This window comes from Odocoileus virginianus, chromosome 18, assembly GCF_023699985.2.
Source record: "Odocoileus virginianus isolate 20LAN1187 ecotype Illinois chromosome 18, Ovbor_1.2, whole genome shotgun sequence".
NCBI classification, from domain to species: Eukaryota; Metazoa; Chordata; class Mammalia; order Artiodactyla; family Cervidae; genus Odocoileus; species Odocoileus virginianus.
This window is the reverse complement of record NC_069691.1, coordinates 31,866,597-31,888,319: the sequence shown is the minus strand read 5'-3', so window position 1 is coordinate 31,888,319 and position 21,723 is coordinate 31,866,597. Positions and strand designations below refer to the sequence as shown.

The 21,723-nt window shown below is 37.9% G+C and overlaps 1 protein-coding gene across 8 annotated transcripts in view; it reads right to left on the bottom strand.

Moving 5' to 3' along the window:
- CCDC171 (coiled-coil domain containing 171) overlaps positions 1–21,723 on the bottom strand; it is a 327,536-nt gene that overhangs the window by 284,207 nt on the left and 21,606 nt on the right. For 7 of the 8 annotated variants that reach the window (XR_011492812.1, XM_070480539.1, XM_070480537.1 and 4 more), the window contains exons 5-6: positions 19,543–19,733; positions 17,050–17,181 (exon numbers count right to left, since the gene is read on the bottom strand). Coding sequence is in view for 7 of the 8 variants with exons in the window: in XM_070480539.1 (XP_070336640.1) it covers positions 17,050–17,181; positions 19,543–19,733 (323 nt within the window). In the remaining variant the exon portion in view is untranslated. The remainder of the gene's footprint in view (positions 1–17,049; positions 17,182–19,542; positions 19,734–21,723) is intronic. The other variant, XM_070480544.1, reaches the window with a different exon arrangement.

Sequence of the window (21,723 nt, the reverse complement as noted above, 5' to 3'; positions counted from 1 at the left end):
TGAACTCCCCAGGTCGGTAGGTGCCCAATATGCCACTGGAGATGAGTGGAGAAATAACTCCAGAAAGAATGAAGGGATGGAGCCAAAGTAAAAACAACACCCAATTGTCAATGAGACTGGTGATAGAAGCAAGGTTTGATGCAATAAAGCGCAATATTGCATAGGAACCTGGAATTTTAGGCCCATGAATCAAGGCAAATTGGAAGTGGTCAAACAGGAGATAGGAAGAGTGAACGTTGACACTCTAGGAATCAGCGAACTAAGATGGACTGGAATGGGTGAATTTAACTCAGATGACCATTATATCTACTACTGTGAGCAGAAATCCCTTAGAAGAAATGGAGTAGCCATCACAGTGAAGAAAAGAGTCCGAAATGCAGTACTTGGATGCAATCTCAAAAATGACAGAATGATCTCTGTTCATTCCCAAGGCAAACCATTCAATATCATGGTAATCCAAGCCTATGCCCTAACCAGTAATGCTGAAGAAGCTGAAGTTGTACAGTTCTATGGAGACCTACAAGACCTTCTAGAACTAACACCCCAAAAAGATGTCCTTTTCATTATAGGTGACTGGCATGCAAAAGTAGGAAGTCAAGAAACACCTGGAGTAACAGGCAAATTTGGTCTTGGAGTACAAAATGAAGCAGGGCAAAGGCTAACTGAGTTCTGCCAAGAGAACGCACTGGTCATAGCAAACACCCTCTTCCAACAATACAAGAGAAGACTCTACACATGGGCATCACCAGATGGTCAACATCGAAATCAGACTGATTATATTCTTTGCAGCCAAAGATGGAGAGCTCTATACAGTCAGCAAAAACAAGACTGGGAGCTGACTGTGGCTCAGATCATGAACTCCTTATTGCCAAAATCAGACTTAAATTGAAGAAAGTGAAGCAAATCACTAGACCACTCAGGTATGACATAATTCAAATCCCTTATGACTATACAGTGGAAGTAAAAACAGATTTAAGGGACTAGATCTGAAAGACAGAGTGTCTGATGAACTATGGATGGAGGTTCATGAAATTTTACAGGAGACAGGGATTTAGACCATCACCAAGAAAAAGAAATGCAAAAAAGCAAAATGGCTGTCTGAGGAGGCCTTACAAATAGCTGTAAAAACAAGAGAAGCAAAAGGAAAGATATACCCATTTGCAGAGTTCCAAAGAATAGCAAGGAGAGATAAGAAAGACATCCTCAGTGATCAATGCAAAGAAATAGAGGAAAACAATAGAATGGGAAAGACTAGAGATCTCTTCAAGAAAATGAAAGATACCAAGGGAACATTTCTTGCAAAGATGGGCTCAATAAAGGACAGAAATGGTATGGACCTAACAGAAGCCGAAGATATTAAGAAGAGGTGGCAAGAATACACAGAAGAACTGTGCAAAAAAGATCTTCACAACCCAGATAATCACGATGGTGTGATCACTCACCTAGAGCCAGACATACTGGAATGTGAAGTCAAGTGGGCCTTAGGAAGCATCACTACAAACAAAGCTAGTGGAGGTGATGGAATTCCAATTGCACTATTTCAAATCCTAAAAGCGGATGCTGTGAAAGTGCTGCACTCAATATGCAGCAAATTTGGAAAACTCAGCAGTGGCCACAGGACTGGAAAAGATCGGTTTTCATTCCGACCCCAAAGAAAGGCAATGCCAAAGAATGCTCAAACTACAGCACAAATGCACTCATCTCACACGCTAGTAAAGTAATGCTCAAAATTCTCCAAGCTAGGCTTCAGCAATACGTGAACCATGGACTGACTTCCAGATGTTTCAAGCTGGATTTAGAAAAGGCAGAGGAACCAGAGATCAAATTGCCAACATCCACTGGATATCGAAAAAGCACGAGAGTTCCAGAAAAACATCTATTTCTGCTTTATTGACTATGCCAAAGCCTTTGACTGTGTGGGTCACAATAACCTGGGGAAACTTCTGAAACAGCTGAAAATACCAGACCACCTGACCTGCCTTTTGAGAAACCTGTATGCAGGTCAGGAAGCAACAGTTAGAACTGGACATGGAACAATAGACTGGTTCCAAATAGGAAAAGGAGTACATCAAGGCTGTATATTATCACTCTGCTTATTTAAGTTATATGCAGGGTACATCATGAGAAACGCTGGGCTGGAAGAAGCACAAGCGGGAATCAAGATAGCCGGGAGAAATATCAATAACCTCAGATATGCAGATGGCACCAGCCTTATGGCAGAAAGTGAAGAAGAACTAAAGGGCCTGTTGATGAAAGTGAAAGAGGAGAGTGAAAAAGTTGGCTTAAAGCTTAACATTCAGAAAAATAAGATCATGGTATCAGGTCCCATCACTTCATGGGAAATAGATGGGGACAGTGGAAACAGTGTCAGACTTTATTTTTCTGGGCTCCAAAATCACTGTGGATGGTGACTGCAGCCATGAAATTAAAAGACGCTTACTCCTTGGAAGGAAAGTTATGACCAACCTAGATAGCATATTAAAAAGCAGAGACATTACTTTGCCAACAAAGATCTGTCTAGTCAAGGCTATGGTTTTTCCAGTAGCCATGTATGGATGTGAGAGTTGGACTATAATGAAAGTTGAGTGCCGAAAAATTGATGCTTTTGAACTCTGGTGTTGGAGAAGACTCTTGAGAGTCACTTGGACTGCAAGGAGATCCAACCAGTCCATCCTAAAGGAGATCAGTCCTGGGTGTTCATTGGAAGTACTGATGTTGAAGCTAAAACTCCAATACTTCGGCCATCTGATGCAAAGAGCTGACTCTTTGAAAAGACCCTGATGCTGGGAGGGATTGGGGACAGGAGGAAAAGGGGACGACAGAGGATGAGATGGTTGGATGGTATCACCGACTCAATGGATGTGGGTTTGGGTAAACTCTGGCAGTTGGTGATGGACAGGGAGGCCTGGCATGCTGCAGGTCATAGGGCTGCAAAGAGTCAGACACAACTAAGCGACTGAACTAAACTGAACTAAGCTTTAAGCCAACTTTTTCACACTCCTCTTTCACTTTCATCAAGAGGCTTTTTAGTTCCTCTTCACTTTCTGCCATAAGGGTGGTGTCATCTGCACATCTGAGGTTATTGATATTTCTCCCGGCTATCTTGATTTCAGCTTGTGCTTCTTCCAGCCCAGCGTTTCTCAAGATGCACTCTACATATAAGTTAAATAAGCAGGGTGACAATATACAGCCTTGATGTACTCCTTTTCCTATTTGGAACCAGTCTATTGTTCCATGTCCTGTTCTAACTGTTGCTTCCTGACCTGCATACAGGTTTCTCAAAAGGCAGGTCAGGTGGTCTGGTATTTTCAGCTGTTTCAGAAGTTTCCCCAGGTTATTGTGACCCACACAGTCAAAGGCTTTGGCATAGTCAATAAAGCAGAAATAGATGTTTTTCTGGAACTCTCGTGCTTTTTCGATATCCAGTGGATGTTGGCAATTTGATCTCTGGTTCCTCTGCCTTTTCTAAATCCAGCTTGAAACATCTGGAAGTCAGTCCATGGTTCACGTATTGCTGAAGCCTAGCTTGGAGAATTTTGAGCATTACTTTACTAGCGTGTGAGATGAGTGCATTTGTGCTGTAGTTTGAGCATTCTTTGGCATTGCCTTTCTTTGGGGTCGGAATGAAAACCGATCTTTTCCAGTCCTGTGGCCACTGCTGAGTTTTCCAAATTTGCTGCATATTGAGTGCAGCACTTTCACAGCATCCGCTTTTAGGATCTGAAATAGTGCAATTGGAATTCCATCACCTCCACTAGCTTTGTTTGTAGTGATGCTTCCTAAGGCCCACTTGACTTCACATTCCAGTATGTCTGGCTCTAGGTGAGTGATCACACCATCGTGATTATCTGGGTTGTGAAGATCTTTTTTGCACAGTTCTTCTGTGTATTCTTGCCACCTCTTCTTAATATCTTCGGCTTCTGTTAGGTTCATATCATTTTGTCCTTTATTGAGCCCATCTTTGCAAGAAATGTTCCCATGTTATCTTTCATTTTCTTGAAGAGATCTCCAGTCTTTCCCATTCTATTGTTTTCCTCTATTTCTTTGCATTGATCACTGAGGATGTCTTTCTTATGTCTCCTTGCTATTCTTTGGAACTCTGCATTCCAATGGGTATATCTTTCCTTTTTTCCTTTGCTTTTCGCTTCTCTTGTTTTTACAGCTATTTGTAAGGCCTCCTCAGACAGCCATGGATGGAGGTTTCATGACATTGTACATGAGACAGGGAACAACACCATCCCAAAGAAAAAGAAATGTTTAACACTAAAGACACTGAAGGAGATCAGCCCTGGGTGTTCACTGGAAGGACTGATGTTGAAGCTGAAACTCCAATACTTTGGCCACCTCATGCGAAGAGTTGACTCATTGGAAAAGACCCTGATGTTTGGAGGGATTGTGGGCAGGAGGAGAAGGGGACGACAGAGGATGAGATGGCTGGGTGGCATCACCAGCTTGATGCACATGTGTCTGAATAAACTCCGGGAGTCTGTGATGGCCTGGTGTGCTGCAATTCATGGGGTCGCAAAGAGTCGGACACAACTGAGCGACTGAACTGAACTGAACTGAAATGGTCTATCTGCCCCAAACACAACATCTCTAATTGAGGCTCTAGATCAGGGGGTCATAAATCCCCTTCATGAATCACTGCCTTGTTGTGGTGAAGGGGCTTGCATAACTCAATGAAGCCATGAGCCATGCCATGTAAAGCCACCAAAGATGGACAGGTCATAGTGGAAAGTTCTGACAATATGTGATCCACTGGAGGAGGGAATGACAAACCACCCGAGTATACATGCCGTGAGACCCTCATGAACTGTATAAGAAGACAAAAAGATATGACACCAAAAGGTGAGTCCTCCATGTCAGAAGATATCCAATATGCTACTAAAGCCCCAGAAAGAATGAAGCAGCCGGGCCAGAGTGGAAATGATGCTCAGCTGTGGATATATCTGGTGATGGAAGTAAAATCTGATACTGCAAAGAACAGTATTGCATAGGAACCTAGAATGCTAGGTCCATAAATCAAGGTAAACTAGAAGTGGTCAAGCAGGAAATGGTAAGAATAAACATCAACATCTTAGGAATCAGTGAATTAAAATGGACAGGAACAGGTGAATTTAATTCAGATGACCATTATATCTACTACTGTGGGCAAGATTCCCACAGAAGAAATGGAGTAACCCTCAAAGTCAACAAGAATCCAAAATGCAGTACTTGGGTGAACCTCAAAAATGACAGAATGGTCTCAGTTTGTTTCCAAGGCAAACCATTCAACATCACAGCAACTCAAGCCTATGCCTCTACTACCAATGCCAAAGAAGCTTAAGTTGATCAGTTCTATGAAGACCTAGAAGACCTCCTAGAACTAACACTTAAAAAAGATGTTATAATCATCACTGGGGATTGGAATACAAAAGCAGGAAGTCAAGAGATACCTGGAGTAACAGGGCAGTTTGGCCTTGGTGTCAAAAATGAAGCAGGACAAAGGTTAACTGAATTCTGCCAAGAGAATGTACTGTTCATAGCAAACACCCTTTTTCAACAAAACAAGAGATGACTTTATACACAGACATCACCAAATGGTCAATACTGAAATCAAACTGATTGAATTCTTTGTAGCCAAAGATGGAACAGCTGTACACAGTCAACAAAAACAAGACCTGGAGCTAACTGTGGCTCAGATAATCAGTTTCTCATAGCAAAATTCAGGCTTAAACTGAAGAAAGCGGGAAAACCACTAAGCTAGCCAGGTACGACTTAAATCAAACCCCCTATGAATATGCAGTGGAGGTGATCAACAGATTCAAGGGATGAGAGCTAGTAAACAGTGTGCCTGAGAACTATGGACAGAGGTTGGTAATATTGTACAGGAGGCAGTGAACAAACCATCCAAAGAAAAAGAAAAGCAAGAAGGAAAAGTGGTTATCCAAGGAGGCTTTACAAATAGTTGAAGAACGAAGACAAGCGAAAAGCAAGGGGGAAAGGGAAATGTACACCCAACTAAACACAGAGTTCCAGAGAATAGCAAGGGGAGAAAAGAAGGCCTTCTTCAATGAACAGTGCATAAAAATAGAGGAAAACAGAAGGGGAAAGACTAGAGATCTCTTCAGGAAAAATGGAAATCTCAAGGGAACATTCCATCCAAAGATGGGTACAATAAAAGACAGAAACTGTAGAGACATAGAAGTAGAAGAGATCAAAAAGAGATGGAAAAAATACATAGAAGAACTGTACAAAAAAGATCTTAATGATGTAGATAACCACGATGGTATGGTCAGTCACCCAGAGCCAGACATTTTGGAGTGTGAAGTCAAGTGGACCTTAGGAAGCACTGCTGTCAATAAAGCTAGTGGATGCAATGGAATTCCAGCAGAGCTATTCAAAACCCTGAAAAATGATGAATCAAAGTGTTACACTCAGTATGTCAGAAAATCTGGAAGACCCAGCAGGGGCCACAGGGAAAGGTCAATCCTCATCCCAATTCCCAAGAAAGGTAGTACTAAAGAATGTTCTAACAATCAGACACTTGCACTTATCTCCCATGCTAGTAAGGTCAAGCTGAAAATCTTGCATTCTAGGCTTCAGCATTAACGTGAACCAAGAACTTCTAGATATTGAAGCTGGGTTTAGAAAAGGCAGAGGAACCAGAGATCAAATTGCCAACATTTGGTGGATCATAGAGAAAGCAAGGGCATTCCAGAAAAACATATAGTTTCATCAACTACACCAAAATTTTTGACGGTGTGGATCATAACAAAATGTGAAAGCTCTTAAAGAGATGGGAATACCAGACCACCTTACCTGTTTCCTGGGAAATCTGTATGTGGATCAAGAAGCAACAGTTAGAACCCTATATGAAACAACTGAGTGGCTCATGATTGAGAAAGGAATATGACAGGACTGTCTGTTGTCACCCCGTTTATTTAATCTACATGCTGAGCACATCATGAGAAATTCCAGGTTGGATGAGTTACAAGCTGGAATCAAGATTGGCAGGAGAAACATCAACTTCAGATATGCAAATGATACCACTCTAATGGCAGAAAGCAAAGAGGAACTAAAGAACCTCCTGCTGAGAGTTAAGGAAGAAAGTGAAAAAGTCTACTTAAAAGTAAATATTAAGAAAACTACAATCATGGCATCAGGCCCCATTACATCATGGCAAAGAGAAGGGGAAAAGATGGAAGTAGTGAAAGATCTCCTCTTCTTGAGAAAAATCAGTGCAGATGGTGACTGCAGCCATGAAATCAGAAGACAACTGCTTCTTAGCAGGAAAGCTATGACAAACCTAGACAGTGTGTTTGAAAGCAGAGACATCATTCTGCCAACAAAGGTCCGTATAGTCAAGGCTATGGTCTTTCCACGGTCATGGTACGGTTGTGAGAGCTGGACCATAAAGAAGGCAGAACGCCAAGAATTGATACCTTTGAACTGTGATGCTGGAGAAGACTCCGGAGAGTCCCTTGAACAGCAAAGAGATCAAACCAGTCAATCTTAAAAGAAATCAACCCTAAATACTCATTGGAAGGACTAATGCTGAAGCTGAAGCTCCAATATTTTGATCACCTGATGTGAACAGCTGACTCATTAGAAAAGTCCCTGATGCTGGACAGATAGAGGGGAGAAGGAAAAGAGGGAATCAGAGGATTAGATGGTTGGATGTCATGACCAATGCAATGGACATGAACTTGGGCAAACTCCGGGAGATGATGACGGACAGAGAGGGCTGGCAGGCTGCAATCCGTGGGGTGGCAAAGAGTCAGACACGACTGGGTGACTGAACAACACCACACACGGTACTCTATAAAAAGGGTGGTTAGTACTATGGAAGAGAGTCCTGATAGAGACAACATCATAACAGTCTGGAAGGATTACAGCATCGAAAAATGCCATTGTTATAGAAAAAGATGTGCAAGCCATCAAATCTGAAATAATAAATCCCTGCTAGAGAAAACTATGTCCAGATGTTATCCATGACTTCACAGAATTTATGACCAAGTCAATCAAGGAAATCATGAAAGAGATTACAGATACAGAAAAAGACTGGGGGGAGTGAAGGATTTCAAGATATAAATCTTGGAGAAATTCAAGATAAACAGCACACTAGAGAAATTAACAGAAGATGACTTGATGGAGATGAGTATTTCCAAACCAGTGTCAGATGATGAGGAAGATGACACAGAAGAAGCAGTGCCAGAAAACACACTGACGTTAGACAATGGGATAAAAGGGTGCTGGTTCTAAGACTGCTTTTGACTTCTGTGAGGGACAGGGAGGCCTGGCGGGCTGCAGTCCATGGGGTGGCAAAGAGTTGAACACGAATTAGTGACTGAACAACAACAAAGGACTTCTTTCACAACATGGAACCTTCTATGACATGGGTACTGAAACTAAACCAAACAATGAAAGATAGGTTGGTATCATATAGAAACATTTTCAGAAAAATGAAAAAGCAAAAATGGAATCAGAAATGACAATGTATTTCTGTAAAGTTACACCAAGTACGCCTGCCTCTCTTGCCTCCCCTTTCATGTTCTCCATCTCCCCCACCTCTGCCACCTCTGAGACAGCAACACCAACCTCTCCTCCTCAGCCTACTCAACATGAAGATGACAAGGATGAAGACCATTATGATGATTCACTTCCACCTAATAATAATCATCATCATGCATACAGTAAATAATCAACATGCACACGGTTAATAAACTTATCTATTGTGTATATGTGTTTTCATGTGACAATCTAATATCTGTAGAGCTAGAACTGTATGAGATGCTTTTGGGTTATCATCAACCAAGTATCCATGTTGGACATCACGTGCAAGATCTGTACCAAAGTAGATAGCCTATCCTGAAATAGATAAGAGGTGAGAGATAAGTCACTCAGTCATATCCAACTCTTTGCAACCACATGGACTAAACAGTCCATGGAATTCTCCAGGCCAGAACACTGGAGTGGGCAGCTGATCCCTTCTCCAAAGGAATCTTTCCAACCCAGGGATCAAACCCAGGTCTCCCACATTTGCAGGTGGATTCTTTACCAGCTGAGCCACCAGAGAAGCCCAAGGTGAGTGTTGTTTAATGTAAAATTAACAATGAGCTAGTTTTCTCACTGTTTTGTGACTCTGCTTTCAAAGAATTACATTACGGTACCATATGTCTCTGTGTTATAAATGGAGAAAATGAGTATCAGTCCATCATCACAAGCTAACTGCTTTTTTTTTAATTCAATAATGTTTCCAATACAGTATAATGGAAAGACTGTAATACTATATGCCATAAAAAATTTATAAAGATTTTATAAATTGAATATTAAGATATGATGTATGCATGCTGACCACAGTTAACAATACCATATTGTATTGGGCTTCCCAGATGGTGCAGTAGTCAAGAATCTGTCTGCCAATTAAGGAGATACAAGAAACATGGGTTCAATCCCTGGGTCTGGAAGATCCCCTGGAGTAGCAAATGGCTACCCACTCCAGTATTCTTGCCTGGAAAATTTCATGGACAGAGGAGCCTAGCAGGCTACAGCCCATGGTGTCATAAAGAATAGGACAGGACTGAGCACGCATGTAAGAGGAGGAGGAGAATCAATTATGTTTCAATAAAACTGGAAAGAAAAAAAGAACTATAGCTATGAAACCCAACACCCTGGCTGCTTTTCATAACAGAAACATTCTGTAAAACCAGAACTCAAATATGAAATGAAAAGGAAACTATAAGGTCTCAAAAAGTCATAAGTAGAAAGAGGATATCACCAGTTAAGTTGACTGGATCAAACCTATCCAATTATCTCTGCTTGCTCCTGAAATCCCACTTAAATGAAGACAGAATAAAAATGAGTGACAGAAGAGATGACAGCCAACAAGAGATGTCAAAAGCGAATTTGGAAAATGGAAAATAAGTGGATAAGTGATTAAGTGATAGGTTTCAGCTTTCTCAACTTTGCTAAATACTCAAAAAAGGCAGGGCCTAATAGCAAGTTGAATTCACATCTGTAAAAAAAAAAATCAGAAACTGGAAGCAGCAATTACCCCTGAAGCCAAGCCATGGAGTGGCAGTGAACACAGAACACTGTTGGAAGCCTCTGTAAGCAGCAGTTAGCACTGTTCTCAGATCTCCTCTGCCACCTCCCTCCCAGACAAAGGGCCCTCTCCATTCTGGAAAAAGAGAGCGTTTATTTGCAAACCAATAAGGCTGATCCAAAAAGGTTCTGAGGTCATGAAAACCAGACCCAACTGAAGGACAGGATAAGACACTTTATTAAAAATTAGAGGAGACTGGGAAATTGTGGGGGGTGAGACCTCATAGCTGTTTCTCTCTTCAGCGCCCAGAACACTGACTCCTACACTTAGGTACTATAAGGACAAGCAAGAGACTAGAAGGCTCCTTTGTGGGGAAACAACCAGGCCAAGGGGAAAAAGCTACAGATTCTGGCCTTTTAAAGGTTCTCCAATTAAATGGAAGGGCTCCACACACACAAGCTTTTTAGTGCTTCTTTCTTAAACATGAACACACAGACCAAGGATCACCAGACATTTGAGGAAAGCTTTTCATGTGAAATTCAGACAAATGGGATCAAACACTCAGAGAACACAAAGACAATCTAGGGAGGAAGGGGGAGGGGAACCACCTTCAGAACAAGTATGACTTTCATCCACAGAGAGTTAAAATAAGGTATTACAAAAAAAAAAAAATAAGGTATTACAAACATGAAACAAGAAGAGTCTACTATATAAAAGTATAGTCAAAGAAGAAGAAACAACTCTTGGAAATTAAAAAATTTAAAGGCAGAAAGGGAATTCAATAGAAAAGTTGCAATATAAAACTGAAGAAACCTCTTCAAAAACAGAAAAAAAAAAAAAGAGTGGAAAGCAGAAGAAATTAAGGATGTCAATTTATGGCAAACTGACCTATAAATCCAATTCAATTCCAATAAAATTACAACAAGGTTTCTTGGTGGAATATAAACAATATGTCAATTCTCAAACTCACATGGAAGATTAAAAGGCTAAGAATAACCCTCCTCCCCACTCCCTCAGAAAATATATTAAGAATATGGAGAAGGGAGTTTGCTTTATCTGATATCAAGATTTACTCTTAAAGCCATGGCAAATAAAACAATTTAGTATTGATTTAGAAACAGATCAACATGTAAGTGAAACAGAACACAGCACCAGGAACCAAACTGTAGATTTTATAAAGGAACTTGATCTATGACAGAGATGACATTTTAAATCAATAAGTGGTAACAGCATAGACAGGTGAATAACTAGTACAGAGACATTTGGTTATCCATTCAGAAAAAAATAAAATTAAACCTTCCTTCATACTCTATACAGAAAAAGAATTTTTCTTTATGACTTTAGGTTATATGAGACATTAAAAAGTATTATCAATAAAAGAAAATACTGATACATTCAACTACATTAAAATTTAAAACTGCACACAATATAAATTGTTTCCATGCCTCCACAAAGAGGAAAAGATGTTTGCCATGGGATTTAAGTGAGCAAGTTATCAAATGTATTTGAAACTCCTATAAATCAATAAGAATATACAAACAAAAAGGATAAAGGGAAAAAAATAAAATTGCAGTTCACAAAAGAAGAAACATGAATGACCAATAAACATAACATGAGTAATGTCAGGGAAACATAAATTAAAGCAAGAGAAATTTCACACACATTCTAACACAAAAGAAATCAAATCTGAAAAATACCAAGCGTTCAAGAGACTTCAAGGGAAGAGAAAGTCTTCCCTTAAATTGATACAACCACTTGGGAGAATAACTTAGCATAAAGTTTATCTAATAATTGCATATACACTAAATACATCCCAAATAAAAATATTTGATGTTTATGGAAGCATTGCCTGAAATAACTGAAACTTAGAAAGAGATTAAGTCTCAATCAATCCAGTAATGGATAAATTATGATTACGCATATAATAAAACACTATAGATCAGTTAAATTGAATGAACCAGAGATAGTTTATTAACTGGGCTAAACCTCAAAAACAGAAGAGGGGAGAAAAGTTGGACAAAGACTCATACTGTGTGATACTGCATGCATCCTTTATAAATACACAAAATACTATTTAAAAAACAAAACAATAAATAAATAAATAAATATCATCAATGTTTGCAGACAGAAAGTTAAATACCAACTTCACAAGGATGGTTATCTTGTGGGGGTGGGGTGTTAGTGAATGATTCAGTCTTCAGTGACATAAAATTTGTCTGTTATGAATTCTTAGGCAAATATGACAAACGCTAAATGATCTAGATGGTAAATGTTGGCAATATTAATGGTATTGGTTGGCTATATTGGGCATTAATTAATTATACATCAATCCCTATTAATTTTTATATGTTCAGATACTTGTTATAGGTGTATGGTTTAGTCAATATAATCAATGTCTGAGGTGCATTATAATATACAAGAAAATTACAAAAGAACTATAAAATACCTCATGCAGTTATACATCCAAACTAACTTGCCTCCTCCCAAATAAATTTGTTTATTTTTTTGTCACAGAATTTATTTTCTAATCAAACCAAAGCTACCTGGACCCCTATAGTGAGTGAGTGTGCGTCTGTGTGTGTAAAAAATTAAATCACATTAGTTCAGTTCAGTCGCTCAATCATGTCCGACTCTTTCAGAACCCATGGACTGCAGTACCCCAGGCTTCCCTGTCCATCAGCAACTCCCACAGCTTGCTCAAACTCATGTCCTTCGAGTCGGTGATCCCAACTTAATTAAATCACACGAAGGGTAGAACTATGGTGTTGGAGAAGACTCTTGAGAATCGCTTGGACTGCAAGGAAATAGAACTAGTCAATCCTAAAGGAAATCAGTCCTGAATATTCATTGGAAGGACTGATGCTGAAGCTGAAACTCCAATACTTTGGCCACCTGATGTGAAGAATTGACTCACTGGAAAAGACCCTGATGCTGGGAAAGACTGAAGGTGGAAGAAGAAAGGGACGACACAGGATGAGATGGTTGGATGGCATCACTGACACGATGGACATGATTTTGAGTAGGCTCCAGAAGTTGGCGATGGACAGGGAAGCCTGGGTTGCTGCAGTCCATGGGGTCACAAAGAGTAGGACAGTAGCAACTGAACTGACTGACTGAAGGGTAGGGGAAATTGAGTGAGTTTCTTTTTTCCCACTAGAGGGAGGTGTTGAACTTAAAATATTTTAAAATGGAGTTTGTTTTTGAACTGACTTTTAACATCAAAATAAACCACACTGTGCTGTTAGAAAATAAACTTCCTTTCTTTCCACATCTTCTAGAAACATAGCCCCAAAAGTATAATTCTTTATATGCACTTATATAAGCAATATTTCTTGAACCCCAAAATAAGGTCTCAAGTCTGAAGGATTAAAATAGTTAGAAACATATCAGAGTTAAAGTACTCCTCCTTCCTAACCTATGAAATAAAACAACGTAGATATAGTTACAACCTTAGTCCAGTACACGGTTATCTCTCTAAATCCCCAAAGTCAGCACAGTTCGACAATCAAAAATAGTGTTCACTGGTAACTTTATGTAATACCTATCACAATTACAAAACTTGAAGATTCAGCAATTATACCTCTAGGCATTTACAGAGCTGAATCACTTGTATGACAGCCCAAAGACACAGACAAGGATGTTGGTGAATCATTTTAAAGTAAAGCAAAAAATTTTGAAGGAAATAAAATGTAGATCAATAAGGGATTTGTTAAACGTATTAGGAACTCCCACATAACAGAAAAGCTCGCAAGCACTACAAGAATAATGCAAGAATTAAAAGATGGACACCAAATATTACTGAGGCATATTTATGTAATTATATATGTTTATATACCCTTAGATGAGGGGTAGGACTAGAGTGGGCAGAGTAACAGGGCAGACCTCTACTTTCTGTTTTTAAAGTTCCCTATATTAGGGGCATTTTTACAATAAGAACAATATATTTTAATTCTATAAATTGACTATTAAGGTATTTCCTGTTTGGAAATAACAGGCAGTACCAGTGCCAGACTCACTTTCTGCATCATTTGCTTACACAGGACACCAGTGGACAGTTTCCCAGGAAACTACAAAGAATAGCTCCTTGCTACCCTAGATCATTTAAGACAAAATTCTTAAATACTTCCTTTCCATGCAACAAACTCCAAGTTGTCCCTGGGTCACAGCTGAGCTTACCCGGGCGATCACTGACATGCTGTGTACCCCCATCCCTAACTGCGGTCTTAGCACATGTCCCACTGATGCCGAATCTGATCCCACACCGAGTCTGACATCTTCCGTTACCACCACTCCCAACCCTTCCTCTTCCTCCTTCAGTCTGTGGTATTATTTTCAATGTACATTTCCCACACTCCTTTGCCATCACAAGCTCTCACCTCACTTGATCACTAGATATATAAACCAAATCTAGTCAGTGAATGAGCGAAGGGTCATTTTATTCTCTGGCTTAGTTACAGAATTTTGGAAATAAAATAAACATGAAAACATACATTCATCTTCTAAATGCTTTCAATCCTACTGATGAGTTATACATTGAAATAAACTATAAAAATGACAAAGGAAAGAACATGGCAATTTACCACTGCAAGTCCCACACTGCCTACAGTAGTAAAGCTCATGGCTAATAAGCATCCTCAAAGTTTCCCTGCTAGTGCAGAAACAAACAAATAAATAACTTAAATAAATAGAACCAAAACCTATTTTCCCAAGATCAACATATATATGTCATTCTAAAATTACTACGGCTTTGCTTTGTTTTGAAATTTCAAAGAATGCCAAGAGAAGCAGGGAATTTTTATGTTTATCAAAAGAGGACATGCATTTTAAAAAAATGAAAAACACTTTTTTTAAATGAGATAACTCCACTAAGAATACCCATTAATATTCCAGAGAAGTACATCTCTATTTATCACTTCAATTACTGGGAAAGAAAGGAGACATGGCATAAAATTAAGATTTTCCTTTTATACAAGCCTAAATTCTAAAGCCCAGATGAGAGAAATATTATACCAGCTTTGTCTGTTTAAGATGGGGCTTCACTGAGGTTTTTTTTAATTTATTTTAAAAACTGAATTCCCTTAGAGAGTTACACAAAAAAACACTATGTGATACTAACACCTAAATACAGGATGGAAACCTAAACCCATCAACAGCCAATAGAGAGAGGAGAGAATTTTCATCTACCCCTCAAGACTTTTTTAAAACCGAAAAGGTTTCTAAACTTGCTTTATAAAAGGAAAATCAGTTTTCTTTTGTTAAAAAGGACAAGGAATTAAGAGACAGAGTTCTGAACATTTCAGTTATGGAATACAATAAAATCTATCTCACAGAAGGTGGCAGTAACTAAGGAATATATTCCTATTCTTCCCACGCATAACAATTAAAGATTGACAAAGAATTCCAAATTCCCTTAATACTTCATAATATAAAGTCTGATTTAACCACATACTTTCATGTGAGGTTTAGAGGATTGATCAGGAAACTGTATTAAAATTGTATCATCTACACATATATAGATCTCTGCAATATATTTTATAAATTTGGGGCTTCTGACTGGTAGTAGTGGAAATTTCTGAGTATTCAAAAATAAAGAGGTTATTTTCATTTACTTATGTATACTTGTTTGTTTTAGGTAACTGTGAAGACAATTATCAATAATAGCTCAAATGCCCTCTGCTCTGTGATAAATTTCCCCAAACTCCCAGGCAATTCATTTCTCTTTTATGACCCCATAGCATTTTCTTTAAAACTGTATTATTATATTACAATATTTTCTCCTCTCTTTACATGCCTCTCCATGTTGAAAGATCTTTTAGGACAGAAATCTTATCTTAATCAATTTTATATCCTCAGGATCTACAGCAGGAACTCAGCAAGTACTTAGGGAATGAAAAAAGGAACAAGTGACCGAATGAATGAGAGGACTGACTAACTATAAAATTACAAGCAGACTCTAAAAATACCAAGAGGTCTAAAGAGTAACTTATCTTTACAGATTTCACAGAGGGAGTGACTAGGAAGAAAAGCATTGCCCAAGGAACAAAGGTTTGGGAAATCTGTAGATATTGCTGGTATTCTGAACACTTACATATGCAATAAATTTAGTACTTCCACCGTTTACTGCCAGATTTCACTCTTAAAGAAATAGGTGCCTCCTATTCTCTGCAGGTTTGGGGCCACCTTCATCTTACAAAACTGTTTGTAACACAAAAAGCAACTGTAAAATTTATTTTAGGTGAACATTTTTCATTCTGTAAAGAACACATACCTTTGACATCTATATAAAGACTACATTTCAATGTCATTTTATGTAGAAAAACTGTCTTATCACAAATTAATAGAAGAAATGATGGAAATTTATTTGAAATTTTAAATTAGTTGATTAGTGAATGAACAGTTTTAATTTCTCCTAACTCTCCTTCAAAGTAATTTATAGAATGTCCTAAAGAAATGCAATATACACAGAAGTAAGAATCTGGAGCCTCATAATCTTTTCCCACACTAATTACTCAGTCTATGATATGACTAAATCACAAACTGCAGTCTGCTCATCTATAACAGAAATTATTAGATGAAATCAGTGGTTTTCAAACTGCACTGTGTGTTGGCAGGGAAAGGGTTAAAAAAACATGATTAAGAATTTGCATTTCTTAAAAAGAGTTCAAAAGAAAGTATTACTATACTATATGATTTGTAAGCATCTTTTAATATCCAAAATCTAATTATTCTATTTATGTTATTAAAGACTGCTAATAGTCTCCCATTTTAAACTAGAAAACTAAAGGCCAAGTGTATATGTGTCCTTTAAAAATCAAACAATTTATGCAATGGAAGTCACCTGACTCTAATAGTATCTTTTGGAACCAGTTGCCCAAATTTTCATGTAACTACAAATGAAACATGGCCTTCTACAAATTATTTTCTCTTTTAGTAGGCGAGTCAATTATCTCACTAATGTAAATTTTAATATCATAAGCATTAAAAAGACATATTGAAGGATCTGAATTATTATTTTTAAATACCTGTACTATAAATTGTAACTCTCTTCTCTCTGCTTCCCATTGTTCTGCTTGTAATCTAAGTTCCTCCAATGTTGTCTCTCTGATATGAGACTCCATCTCCTCCTTCTCCTCCTGATGTTTTTCCAATGCTTCCTTTACACAAATAAAATCTTGCTTTACTATTAGATCAATAAAAGTTATCTTTCTTCCTTCATCCCCAATTTAAATATACAAAGGGCTTTCCTTACCCATAGGCTGTTAAAGCTCACTATAATTTATGTTAAAAGAATTAATAGAATGATTATATTTTGACAATCAGAATAATATCTGAATAAGAAGCTATGGTTACCCATTTAATTCAAGCAACATTTCATATATGTAATCCATATAATGATAGATACAGGTAGATATAGATACAGGTATTGATAGATACAGGTAGATATAGATACAGTATTGACAGATACAGGTAGATATTAAATATAGATATTTAAACCAATCTTTCCAAAAAACTTAACTGCAGGGGACTGAACAAAATGCTGAGAAAAAGACAAAAACAAAGTAAACTGTTGGGCATATATGTAATCTATATGTAAATCTGTATGTAAAGGAGATAATATGGAAAGCTCTAATTACCTATAGACAAACTAATTGGATTGTCCCTGATAACTCATATATAAACCTGACAAAGAACATGGTATTTACAAAAGGGGAGAAGAAGTTTCGTGCAACAAATCAATATTAGGAAAACTCTAAAATGTTAAAAATTTGAAAAATGAAATAAAACATTTTTAGGTCTGGAGTATTAACTAATTTCTTGTTCTACAGATAAGCAGTATTTGCAAGATGCTTTTCTTCAGGGGTTTTCTTAGTTGCACTACATTTACATTTACTAATTTGGTTCAACCTTAGAAGTATAAAATGCAGGTTTCCTCAGAAGCCCAATTTTCTAAACTGTAGGGTTTAAAACTCAATCTGCATTAACACAAGGAGAAAGATTCTGCGGTTTATATGAGAGACAGGGAAAGCCTCCCCTGTCCTTACAAACTGTTGCATGGATCTGCAAAGTAAAGACTGTCCTCCTCCCAACACTACTGGAAAGCCAACAGGGAGAGCCTCGAGGCTTTTTCCCCTTAGGAGAAAACAGTGACTCCTCTTTACTCCCAAAGGTCTCCGTGCAGATTAGTTCAAAGCCAATCATGTAAAATCAAAGTTCTCCTACCAAACAGATGATCAAGATCACATCAAGATCCGTAAGAGGTTTGAGATGCAGGCTGACCGACTATAAAGAATGCTGCCACCACTTCTCTCCTTTCCCCATAATTCTGAGACGTCTTATGTGGGGCAGTTTATATAGAGCAGCCCAGGGACTTGTAGTTCCAGTTGTCACTAAACTCCCCCCATTCAAACACGAATGGAGCCCTTGTATATGTCTGGCACTGTTCCAGGGTCTAAGAATATTACAGTAAATAGAAGAGACAACTGTGACTGTTAGCAAGCAGGAAATCAAAAGTAGACATGCTGACAATGTAAGGGAACCATTGTGCTAAAACTTTTACATTTGGCAAATGCATTTGTAAAATTATTTTTAGTGAAGATTTATTTCCAGTATTCTGAAAAGTCGTTTACACCCTTGGTAAATGGAAAGCACTTTTACCACATATTTTTTTAAATTTAAATTGGTACTTGGAAAAAAAATGGCAAACTCAAACAATTCAAAATCTATCTTTTATGTGAATGGCAACTTCAACTTTAAACCACACTTTTACTTTAGAAACTAAAAAAGAACAAAAAAATGGGAGGATAAATAGCTCACAATAATTTCAGTAAGAGGTCATCATATATTTCACCTACCATGCCATATACAATGTACTCTACATATATAATGAAGTTTATATCAGATACATAAATTTTTTCTATATTTATTGTATATTCAGGTCAAAATCTAAGGCCCACATTTCTAACATTTCTAAAATTCCAACTTTTCATGCCGCTAGACCAAAAGGATTGTGGGTTATCTTACAATATTCCCATATAAGTGGGTTTTTTTTAATTTTGATCAGAGAACTCAAACTGTTTTTCACAAAAGAAATAGTATATATACTCACATATTGCTAAAGTGTATTACAAAACAGACCTGCAAATATGACCCCCCCCAAAAAAAGAAGAAAGGGAGAGAGGAAAGGAGTTGGGAGGAGGAGGAAACCAGATCTGTTTGCTTTCTGGCATTTTCCTTTCCAGAGATAACTTCAAATAAGGTATAAAACACATTAAGTTGTGTCCGATTCTCGAAACCCCATGGACTGTGGCCTGCCAGGCTCTTCTGTCAATGGGATTCTCCAAACAAGAATACTGGAGTTTGCCATTTCCTTCTCCAGGGGATCTTCCTGAGCCAGGAATCAAACCCGGGTCTCCTGCATTGCAGACAGATTCTTTACTGACTGAGTTACAAGGGAAGCCCATAATACATATAAATGAATATTAAATACAGAAAAATTTCTTCATGAAATATTTTACCTGTAGAGTTTTCTCTAGTCTGCTTTTTTCTTTCGTAAGTAAATCATATTCCTGATGGCAATTTTGAATTATATTGTCTCTTTCTTCCAAATCATGTTCAAATCTTCTGCACTCTTCTTTCCATTTCTGCTGGGAAATCTGGAATGCTTTCTCGATCTCATTTGCCTTTCCCTGAAGTTCTACATTCTGAGCTATTAAAAATATAAAAAAATAACAGGTATATTTACAACTACAAATTAAAACATAGGCGCTCAAAAACCTAGGCACTAGAGCTGATTTAATTTACAATGTCATCTTAAAACAAAACATTTAACCACTTCATATCAGTCAACACAGAAAAGTTCCTGTCCAAGAACCTATCTATTCTATGATTTCTCAATTTTGTCTTCCCCTCCAGACAGAGGTGATTTTACCATGAATTGGTTATGACATATTCCTAGAGCACATCCAAGTTTAGGTGCACCAGCTGCAACTCAAATTCTTTTTCTCCTATTCAAGAAAATCAATATTTTTTAAAAAAAAAAGTTAAAAAAAAAACAAAAACTGGATACTCCTCTTTAAAAGACTTGATAGGTTACAAATTTTGATTTTTGACCTGGCAAACAGTATTTGTGGCACATCTCATACTTAACACCATCACAAATTTGAGGTTGTGAACCTTCAAACTAGAACTCTTTGCTCCCCTGAAGTTAGGCTCAACTAACCTCCCATCCTAGTATTAACTCAACAATATCACTTCCCAACTCACTATGGCTGCTGTTCTGTTTCAGCATCTAGAAAAGAAGTAATGAAAGGCTTCCAGGTCTGTCTTCACCACCTACCACCTGATTAAACCTCTCTGACTCTGTAACACTCAGTGGGAATAAAGTGCCTCCTAGTTAAGTTGCTGTAAAGACAACATGGGAGTACTGGTGATCAGGGAAGCCTGGCGTGCTGCCAGTCCATGGGGTCACAAAGAGTCGGACACAACTGAGTGACTGAACTGACTATACTCATTAAACAAACCAAAAAAAAAAAAACAAAAACAAAAACCCACACTATTTGTAGTATTATTTCTAATTATATTTGTGTTTTAAATGGATCATGTATTCAGAGGGTTCAAAATACAAAAATTATTTAAAAGATTCAAAAGTCTCCCTCCCATTCAGTTACAAGATAATATTGTATGTATCATTTAGCATCCTGTATTGCAAGTAAATTTAAGGCCATTTTGATTCCTGTTACTCTGCAAATGGCTTATTTTTCTTTTTTTTTTTTTCTTTCCTTTCTTTTTCTTTTCTCTCTGAAACCTTTAGGATCTTTACTTTGTCTCGATTTTCTGGAATTTCATAATGCTATGCCTTCACATGGGTCTATTTTCTTCCACTGTGGTAAATATTCAGTGGGCCCTTTCAATCTGGCAACTCATATCTTTCAGTTCTGAGGTGTTTTCTTTTTAAGTAATTTCATTGATCATTTATCCCTTTCTGCTTTCTCTCTCATCTCTTTCAAGATCATCCACTATTCAGATTGGTCCTCAAAGTTTCTTGCCTTTTCTCTTTTATCTTTCTATCTTTGTCTCTACTCTAATTTGGGGAAATTTCCCCCATCTTCATCTTCTAGTGCTTTTGTTGCCATTTTTCATTTCTGACTTCATATTTTTAATTTCTAAGAGGTTTTTATTTTCTTTGTATCCCCCAGTTCTTATACCATGGATGGAACATATTCTTTTTCAGCTGTGAGGATATTAATAATGCTTATTTGTTAAATCTTCTCCTTGCAGAGTTTTTGATTCTTCCAGATTAATTCTTTTCACTCCATTTTAGAGGATTTCCCCAAGTATCTGCTAATTCTTGGTTGAAAGTGAAAGTAAAGTTGCTCAGTCATGTCCAACTCTTTGTGGCCCCATGAACTGTAGCCTACCAGGCTCCTCTGTCCATGGGATTTTCCAGGCAAATGTACTGGAGTGGGTGGCCATTTCCTTCTCCAGGAGATCTTCCTGACCCAGGGATCTAACCTGGGTCTCCAGCATTGCAGACAGACGCTTTACCATCTGAGCCACCAGGAAGATCCTAATTCTTGGTCATCTGCTTCCAATTAAGATTAACTATAAGGGTGGCATGTCTTTTATACACCCACATAACTACTACCCAGATTCTGAGCTTGAGGACAGAAGTTGGTAACTGTGGTCTGATAAATGTG